The 10,459-nt window shown below is 46.3% G+C and overlaps 1 protein-coding gene across 1 annotated transcript in view; it reads right to left on the bottom strand.

Annotated features, from left to right (window-relative positions):
* The window catches only part of LOC104617321 (muscleblind-like protein 1), a gene marked incomplete at its 3' end in the record, with an annotated part of 14,238 nt that extends 7,012 nt beyond the window's left edge, over window positions 1-7,226 (bottom strand). Inside the window, exons 1-2 of the mRNA XM_010282605.1 lie at window positions 7,050-7,226; window positions 631-831 (exon numbers count right to left, since the gene is read on the bottom strand). Coding sequence (XP_010280907.1) covers window positions 631-831; window positions 7,050-7,118 — 270 coding nt within the window. The remainder of the gene's footprint in view (window positions 1-630; window positions 832-7,049) is intronic.
* Window positions 7,227-10,459: the final 3,233 nt, after the last annotated feature.

The following is a 10,459-nucleotide window of genomic DNA, read 5'->3' as shown; positions in this document are numbered from 1 at the left end:
CCGCCCAAGGGGCGGGCCAGCCGGCGGCATGTCGCTGGCTCACTGCCTACGCTGCCGCAGCACCGATAAGGTGCCGAAAACACTGTCATGCCTTTCAGATAAGAAAGATTCAGGGCAAGGGAGAGTACCAGCTAGAGAGCACTAACACTTGTCAGGGTTGTAGCAAGGATGATAAGCCGGGCGCGGGAGGCCGGCGGGGAAGTGCCAGCACCATCTGTCCAGAGTGAAAGTAAGAGAGAGGCTGAAAGTCATCTTTTACCCAGGCAGCTGAAGCTCTGCCCTTACACCCGCCCCTGGTGCTCGCTACCCCTGCCCGTGCACCCCCCACGTTAACACTTCTGGACACACATCAACACGGTTTCACGGTGCTCTTGCTGCTGCCATGGTCATTCCTAAAAGGGCTCAATACTTCCATTTCTTTCTGCAATGGAGGGTCAGAAGCAGAACCGCAGGCATTAACTTAGTGTATGATCACTCAGTCACTCCCTGTCCTTACCTGTCACTAAGATGCAACATTATCAGCTAAAGTGAAACTGGCATTATTTTCTTTCACAAGAAAAATATTTTGTATCTAGAAGGCATAATAAATGATACAACTTGTGAGAGTAAGTTACATGCATCGGCTCCTACCTCCAGCCTGTCTGTCCTCATTAGCTTTTGGGCAGCAGCGGCGGCAGCGGCAGGAACCGGGACACCGGGGTTCCCTGTCACCAGCATCGGGGCGGTGGGCAGGATCTCCGCTGGGACCAGGCCTGGGGAGACGGGTCCCAGGTAGGGATTGAAGGCGGCTGATGCGTTGGTGGCTAAGCTCGGTGCAACGGAAAACATCGGCTGCAATCAGAGAAAAGAAGACGACAGACACCTGAAATATTTATACTTGCCATGCCATCAGCATAACTTTTTGGCTATCATCTTGAGCATGACGGCAGTGAATTTCTGTTGCTACTGGGAAAGAAGCGTTTGTCGTGTTTGTGGAACACGAAGAACACCTGTGCAAACGTTGCACACGAGCAAGTCCACGAGGGCAGGCATCCCCGCCAGCCTCCGCTGGTTCTCCGCTCACGCCTCCTGCGCAATTACAGCACGTGGCAGCTCTTGCGGCAAACGCTCATTCGACCCGCACTTGAGCAGCGCCGTCACTAACGAGCACTCCTCGCGGCCACAGGAGAAAGTCTGAGGCTCTCGGAGGGACGCGTCCAAAACACGTACAAACATCCGCTCTCAGGGAGAAAGGCGTCTGCACGAGAGCCCCGACACACCATCAAACCACGCTCAACTTCAGACAAGATAAATACATTTCTGACCCTGATGACAGCCAGCACTGGTTCAGAAATTACAGGGTTTAATACAGGAACAAGACCAGATGACCATAATAATTTATTTTTGCAAAATTAAACAGGCTGTCCACGCAGGTATTCAGAAAGAAATACACTGCATCAAGGATATGCTTTATGTAGACTAAAACATTAAGCCAGAGAAAGAAAGAGCGAGCATGCAAATACTGTTTTTTTTTGCTTGTTTACAAAAAAAAAGTCAGATGTCCTTGCATGCTATCACACGTTGTGAAGATATTTGGATGTAGAAGACCAAATAATGTTCTAAGACCAAATGCAGAGCTGTTACACCACAGCAAAGAGTAAGTAACTCTTCTGCCCCACTGAATGCAAAGGCACTGCACTAGCAGTGTAATTGCCAAATAAAATTTAGTCTGGAGTGTTTATCTTTAGTATCTAAACACAGTAGTTACTCAAGGCATTTAGGCTTTTCTTCCAAACTAATTTTTAGAGGGAAAAACAACTACAGAGTTAACGCAATTCCTTTTCTCTGTTTCATATCTATTTAAGCCAGACAGCATATAACACCACATGCTTATGTATTCCTGAGGAAATGACTGAACCGTTTGGAAGCAAGGAACAAGTCCATCTGAAATACTGGACAAAAACACATGCAGAGGTTACTGAAGAAAAAAACCTGAAAGTTGTGCAAATGGGAATAATTTCTTTAACATCTCTGGTTCTTCATGTGAAGGAAAAACAAACAGGCAAATTTTGCAGGAAATAAAATGTTACTCTTAAAGACACTATTAATTAACTGCACTTTTCACTACTGTGTTATCAGCAATGTAATAAATGAACATTAAAAATAAAACTACAAACCAGTCTGTTGGTGTGTAACTTAAAGAGATATCAATTTTTGATTTCAGCCCAATATACTCACTTTACAGTAAATAAAAGACTACCCCATTTATTTTCTACTGAGATCATTTTATACTAATATAAATAACCTGCGGCCTTTTGACCAATGCAAAATAATAGCGTATTTTATCAGTGCCATTTTATACTATTCTGAAGCTCACAGGTATTTTGCAATGTGCTGTACATGTGCAAATTAGGAGCTGAAAACCTCCCTACAGTCGTACTAGCCCAGACACGGAGCCATGCTGCTGGCAGAAAGAGACCATGAAGTGGTGAAACCTGGGCAGCACACACCCGCTTCTCAGCAGCAGGAGTCTGCCAGTGCACAGAGCCACCCAACACTCCTGCACCCAGAAGAGATTTCTGGCAATACAGTGGCCTCAGAGGACAGGCGGCACAGACTGGATCTCCCAGGGACCGTCCCCCGCCGCCCCAGCACTGACCCAAGGCTCAGGCGGCTGCAGGACTCTGTCGCGAGGGTCACCCCAAGCACGGCCCTGCCGTCCACGAGCATCAGCCGAGGGTCAGCCTGGGCTCCCGTGCCTGTAACTGCAAACTGGTCCGAACTGGGACCTCAATGCCATGCAGGAGAGGAGAGGCAGGGGGGAGCTCCTGGTCAGGCTGCTCCGCTGGGCTCATCTCTTCTGTTTACTGCTCGGTTGTTTTCCAGGAGCTTTCACTTCCCCGTCTCCAGAAGCAGAGGTAATTCTCTATCACCATGACCAAACTGTACAACTTCTTACTGGCCTTGCAGTTTGGGCCCTACTATGCTGTGTATCATGCAAAACAGCTAAAAAAGGAAAAGAGCAGCTCTTGTAGATCAGCAGAGAGAACAGAGGTGAAGGAGGACACAGCCTTGGATGCAGCTCTGTGCTGCCAGATGCCACATAACCCACGTTGTCTCCCCTACTGAATGATTCTGCTCTAAAAATGCCTGTGCAGAACCAACGTGAACCTCACCAGCAGGTCTGATCTCCATGGGTCTGCCTTTCAGAGGCGCTGCTCGCTAACGGGGTCTTATCGATTGGGAAGGAGACACGGGGGCACCTTTGGAAATCAGCCTCTGCAGCACAGCGAAGCCACGGCTCCTTCCCAGACAGACAGGCTTTCTGCCAGCGCTCCAGCTCACTGCCCTGAAGGACCGGCTGCCCACACGGAAAGAGCTGGACTCTTTTATTGCATCTTTAACAGTCATCTACCGAGCGCCTGCCACGCCAAGGAAAGCACAAGAGTGTACCACATACACAGAGAGAAACACTGGCAACCTACAGATACTTGTGGGTTACAAACACACCCGCAGGAAGGCCTGGGACCTTGTGCTGCCGCAGCTTCGCACCCGCAGCGTGCAGCGGATTGCCTGTGGAGCGCCAGCGCGCTGCAGAAGCACATGCCTGACCAACAGCCCCGCGGCTCGGGCCTGTGCAGATCGCGCAGCCTGGGAGCTCCCCGTGCTGCCGGCACCCCACCTGCCCCTGGAGACAAGGAACGGCCCCGGAGTTTCCAGCCACCGTCGCGGTCCACCTCTGCTCTTCTGGTCTCACATCTGCATCTTCCTGCTTCTATTTAGCATTTTTCACACTCTTCTGCACAGGAAAAGGCAAATCCAGGATCTGACATTGCTATTGTGAAGCAATGCAGCATTATCCCCAATGCGCTAGTACCAACTGATGCACTAGTACCAGCTGACGGTCTAGTACCAACTGATGGGCTAGTACCAAACTGACCATCTAGTACCGATGCGCTAGTACCAAACTGATGTGCTAGTACCAACCGATGAGCTAGTACCAACCAAGGCGCTAGTACTGATGCGCTAGTACCAAACTGACATGCTAGTACCAACTGATGTGCTAGTACCAACTGATAAGCTAGTACCAAACTGACGTGCTAGTACCAACCAATGAGCTAGTACCAACCAAGGCGCCAGTACTGATGCGCTAGTACCAAACAGATGTGCTAGTACCAAAGGCATGTTCTAGCTGAGCCCAATTCCCCCTAAAGTGATTTACAAGCAAGGGGGGCAGAACTGATCCGAGCAGGCAGAGGTCTTCTTCAGGATCTCAGTGCTTGCAGTCAGCAGGACACGCAGTCCCCTCTGACCGTCTGAAATCCCCTCCCTCAAGTGCCAGCTAAAGACAGATAAAAGAGTGAACTAAAAACGAAAGATGAGAAAAATCCACAGACAATACTTGCATCTAAGATAATTAAAACATTTATCAAACAGAAATATGAGTGAAAGGATCCCACTGCTTTGCTTACCAAATTAGAGTCTCTCATTAAGTTAGTTCACTTACTTTTAATAAAGCATATGGTATTGATTTTTGTAAAACAAACTGACTGAAGCATCGTTAGACAGGATGACAGAAATCACTTCCTAGAACACCATGAAATATCATCCATTTAAACTGTGCTAAAAAATAAAGTAATTTTAAGGCCAAATTAGTAGGATGACATCTATTTGGAAACACTATTGTTGGGACAGCCAATGGGCCTTGCTATGAGTCCTTGTATTGAATGAGACCGAATTCTGAAAATACACAGTCTGTAATGTCTGAACTCAAAGTGACTGTACACAGAAATTACCCACGCATGGGTAGAAGGTTTGTGCCACACTTCAAAATACACTGACTCAAACTTTGCTCGTTAGGGACAGTGTGAGTGTAGCATAAAGGAGAATTTAAATTTGATTTAAATGTTATCCTCACACTAGCCTCTCTTCATATTAAAAAGGAACGTTAATCCAAAGGACTGCATTAACTTTTTTTTCATGTTTACCCAAATGTCGGTGTGTGCCTACACACTGCTTTGTATAAAACCGAGCGCGCCGTATTTGGTTACTCTTCATGAAACAAACAAAAAGGCTAACAGAGAAGAATATTTTAAGCAATTGTTCTTATTGTCAGCTGCATTTTGCCTTGAGCTTTCTCATAGTCCTGAATATGAATTTCCTGGCACTAATGCTGTATCACTGTACTCAAATCAGGAAATAAAACTAGAATTGTGGCATGTGCACATGCCTGTTTTTGAGCCGTTGAAATTGAAAAATCATTTTGAGGTTGCTCTGGAATTAAAGCTCCTAAAATACAGCCTTCTTCTGAGCTTTCTAGCTGTACAGACACTCAATTTTGCTCTGGTCTGAAGGCCATGAGCAGTGGGCACCAGCCCACAGGCAGCCCCGTTTCTCATGCATGAAGGGAATAAGGAGCAGGCTGCACGGCGCAGTGTTAGGGCATCCCCTGAAGCACTGCAGTGCCACAGCATTCGGTGCCTGCATGGTGACGCTGACTCAGCTCATCTCCTTGCCTGGGTGATACAGCCGATTTTATTTAAAGAAAAGCCAATCAAAAGAGAGAAAATAAAATACCGTATCTCTTCACGCTGTGCTAACTGGTACTGAAGTCAATTTACTGTGACGATCTTAGCACAACATTTTCTGCTTTTCTCCCTGACATATACTCTGTCTTGAAACAGCCGAGGCATAAAGCTCTGTGAGAGAGTAAGTTATATTAATTGAATCAAATAAGCTACAAAACATTTAAGAGTATTCTGTAGACCCACAAAACATGGGGCCAAATAACTATTTGGCACAAGTATGAGCCTCCTTTCTGCTGAGCTGATTTTTCCTAAGGATTTAGTTGTATTTTGAGGAGTATCAATTGTCACTATGTTTTTTGAAATAAAAGTTGAAGAACTCATCTAACAGAGTGAATATAGGTTTCCTAATGGAAGGTATCTAAAGGTAAATTCAACTCCCTAAATTCTACCTTTGCCAGCAAGAAAGGAATAGAAGAACTGTCAGAGAAGTGCTAATGCAGATATATGTATTTTAGATATGTTTTTCAACTTTTTTTTCCTATGTTGCCGTTTTACCCATCAAAAGAGAGCGCTTCAGCCAGGGCAGCACTGTTTGCCTTTTTATGTAGAATATACCAGCCCTGCTCATACATTAATAAGTATCTCTAATGCCTGATCTAGAGATGTATATCAAAAAGGTTCTGGGCCAAATTTATCCATAGGTTAGCGCCAATGACCTCTCTGGATTACATTAGAAAGGGATCTGGCACAGGGTGTCCAGCTCCCAAGCACATATGTGCCTGGTGGGTTGATGTCAATCATTTTTACATTTGCTGAAACGGGGGATTACTGCAGAGCAAGAAACTCAGCCACGGCGTTCAACTTTGTGGAACACTGCACTGCGCTTACTTACTAAGGTATAAGAGAAACAGGTGTGATGTAATGTATGATCCCATTTTACTGTGACCAGATGAGAGATTTCTGATAGATTCTCCTTCCCCCACCTCTTGGCTTTCTGTAGGAAGTGTGATTATCTGTACTGCTCCTCCTTCCTGCCAAGCCTGAGCTGTTGATCCTGCAGGTCAGACTGACGTGCACCACACATCACTCGGGGCAACCTTTCAGCTCTGCCTGACAACGTGCTGTAAAAAGCAAAGTCCAATTCCAGCAAGTAATTCCCCGAAAAGGTTCCCTTCAATGAATGGAAAACATCCCATGGGAATCTTCTCAAACCCAGGGATCTCCTAGAGCACATGAAATTTCAAAGGAAATGCCCATTTACGAAAATCCCACACATCACTCAATTTCTTAATTTCAAGAAATATGTAGCAAAAAATGATTTACATTAACAAAAGACTAATAAATGTAATTAAGTTAACAGTATTACTGCAGGTAGGAGAGAATTAAGCAGTGCAAAGATATACTGGCTAGCATTTCACTGTATTTGATTCCTCCATCAGTTACCGACATTTGTGGGATTTTACAGCATGTAAAGCACACCCGCTAACTTACTTCAGCTACAACTCACCGTACTCATTGACTGAAGCCAAAAAGCGTACATACCACAGGCTGCAGTGGGGCACCAGGCATCATGGCATTGGCAAGCTGCATCTGCTGGGCCAGCATGGCCATGTTCTTCTGCTGAATCAGGTTATTGCGTCCATTTATCTCCAGCTGCGTTTTTAAGTGTGGTGGTGGGTGAAGATATTTGCAGTTTTCCCTTGAACATCGACCCTGAAGAAGAGAATTGACACAAGTGGCTTAGAAGCCATAGGCGTATCTTCGTTCTTTATGTCATCGACTAAAACAAACACAACACATGCTACAGGCCTCAGAGGAAGGTCCCCGGCTACTTCGCTAGGTTATCTCATACTGACCAGAGCAGACTGACAATTCTAGTACCAGCTGCTTGCTCTGCCTTCGTAACACTGGAGCTCACACTTTCAGTAAAGGGATGGTAACAATAAAAAAAAAAAAAAAAAAACAACCCACAAAAAACCCTAAAAAGGAGAATTGAATCCTTTTGTGGAAAAAACCAGATTCCTTAAATCACACTTTTTTCCTTTACTCATTCATCTCTGAAATAAATCCAAACAGCAACAATGACAAGGCAAAAGATGGCCTTAATTTAAGTAAGAAACTATTTTTGTCAGGAAACAAATGAATTCAATACAGTTTGACCTTATACTGCAATTTGATCAGAAAGTTAAAATGCATTCTTCTCATAAGATCTGCCGGAAATCTAATTTGTACCATGATTTTTGTCTCCCCTTAAGGCTGAGATAAATGGTTTGCTGCTGCCCCCCGCCCCCCCAATTTGTCTCCCCTGCTGGCAGTCCAAAGTTCTCAAAACTTATTTTCATAGTTATTCAACCAACATCCGAGCGATCCTTGCACCGGAGATATACCTGACACAACAAAAAATACGTCAGGTTTTGTGAGTATCTTTAGGCTACGCACCAACACTACCGGAAGTCCCATGAATTTGCAGACCACTACCATAACAAACGGCAAAGAAAGTTCATCTTTGCGAGCAGCCGTTCGTAATCCCTGAGCACATTTCCTCAAACAAAATGCATTTGCCATTGCACAATGCCGTCCACCTCCAGCAACAACACAGAAGAGCTGAGCGACTGCTGCCAGTCACAGTGGGAAGGCGCAGACCAACGGAAACTTTTTGCCCCGCCGCTCGGCCGTGCCGTGCTCGCTGCCGCCTTGCTGGCCCGGGGCCGCAGACGTCTGTCTTCTCCTTTGTGGCAAGAGTCAGAGGGCTCCCCCGAGCCCTCTGGCACGGGGCCCTCCCCGTCCCCTTCGACAGCCCTCTGACCGGGCTCCCGCGGGCGTTTGCTCCTTGGACCGAGGGGTGCTATGGGCTGTCCTCGGCAGAGCTGACGCGCGGAAAGGACCACTGAAGCCACCTCCAAGAAACTCTCCCTAGTAACACAGCTCCAAATGTTGGAAAGCAGTCAAGACAGGGGCCAGATAATGCATAAAAGCTCAAAGCACAACATCTATACTAAGATAAGATGGGGGAAAAAAAACATGTGCAGCCTGAGAAAATATTTTTACAGGGGAATGGAGCTTCCTACTGCAAATAAGGATTAGGATACTTCAGTAACAAACATGAACGATTCATAAGTACAAAAAACAAACTGATGGTGGCAACAGGAATCTGTGTTTATGAAGTGTGAATTTTATACATGTGTGCGTATATAAACATACACGTGTGCGCATATACACATCTGCTGGTCGCTGTTCCACCTGTGGGAGCTCCCCAGGACACCTCCAGCCCCGCACGGTGAGAGCAGTGGGCGGCCGCCAGCGGGGCTGTGCCCGTCCGTGTCCGTGGGGACCAAAGCCAGCAGCCGACAGCCTGGAGCATCGGCCAGACCTACAGAGGGGCCAGCGCAGCCTGGGGTGGACCAGCCAAAACGACGAGCGGGCTTATCCATACGCTCGGGGGAAAGCACGCTTTCAGCCTGGAGGAACACTTTCGGACCAAATGACCCTCGGTTCTCTCCTTCAACACCTTACCAACAACACAGTTCAGTATTTAAGCCATTTTGCCGAAATCAACCAACCTCATTTCAGCACCTCCCCCCGAAGCGTTTCACAATTATATGAAATGGCAGGTAAAAGGCAGGCACTTTGGAACAACTTTATTTATACCAAATTTTCTCTTGATACCAAAGCCCATGTTAATTGTTGCTACCACTAAGTAACACAGGGCAAAATGACACATTTACTGACTGACTGGAAGATGGTATCTTACATTAGCAGAGTGTAAAATCAGACTTAATTACTCCTAAACGAGTAACATGCAATACGTGTTGCTGGAACCAGAGAGGAGCAATTAACAAACCTGATTCTGAAATGCAGATTAAAGTCCATGTCCCTATTTCAGTGGTGGGGCTTAGGCTGCTCCACACATCTCCAGACCGGATCTGAAGTCTGGCAGTACATGTTGTACAGGACGACTGCTCAAGGTGCTTCATAGACTCAAATGCTTTAAGGTCAGAAGAAACCGTTCCAGTGATCTAATGCAATGTCCGCTGGCTCCTGGCAAACAAGGAGCCCCCTCCGCTGTTTCCCCATCAAGGCCATCATTTCTATTCGCTTAGCAGCTGGTCTTTAAGGAAGACAACTTACTCTGAGTTAAAGACTACAAGAACATACCACATCCCCAGATAAACTGTGCTTATGCTTAGTTATCATTAGCTGCTATCAAAAAGTTTGTGTCTGTCTTGTTTGTATGTCGCTTTGGAGTCCAGTGTGGCATCTAACTTTCAATCTTTTTGAATTTTCAGATCCTAGCAAATTTTCCAAAAGGAATGCAGACTTCTCTGTTTGGGAAATGTCCTTCTTGTCTCATGTACATGTTCCATGGACCTTCAGAAACGGTCCACAGAGTGCCCAGGACTTGGGAACAGCAGGCTGAAAACCACTGTCAAAAATCTTGACCAAGAACATGGACTGCATTCATCTCCATACTGCAAGTAGTTTCTTAATTACCTTTTCACTAGATTCTGGTAACTTTAGTCAACAGAGTTTAAGGCAGATTTTCATCTCTCTGAACCTTTTCTGAACCCTTTGCTGTTTTTTTCAATCATAAAAAAATGACTACTATCAGTGAGCGAATTCAGAGAAGCGGAAGTCTCCTGAAATGCTGTACCAGCACACTGGTAGGGTTTTACCAGAATTGTGCTGGACTAAAAGTTATTAAAAATGCTCCTGAGGCTCCTCAGGCACACTCTGCAGCAGAGGCCGCCGGCGCATCTCTGCTCCCTCCAGACAAGCGGGACAGGGCCTCCCCCACAGGCAGAGCCGCAGGGAAACTCGAGGTGCGCAGCGTGACAGCGGCGGTGGGGAAGCACTCACACAACAATGTGGTATTTGGGCAAAAACCAGTTGCCAAGATCCTGCGTTTACTTCTGTGCTCAGGACTCCAGCAGGAGGAAACCCGGCCCCGGCTC

The sequence above is a fragment of the Phaethon lepturus genome, unplaced genomic scaffold (genome assembly GCF_000687285.1).
Source record: "Phaethon lepturus isolate BGI_N335 unplaced genomic scaffold, ASM68728v1 scaffold45742, whole genome shotgun sequence".
Classification (NCBI taxonomy): Eukaryota; Metazoa; Chordata; class Aves; order Phaethontiformes; family Phaethontidae; genus Phaethon; species Phaethon lepturus.
Note: the sequence above shows the minus strand (reverse complement) of the source record. Positions and strands in the feature narration are given on the sequence as shown.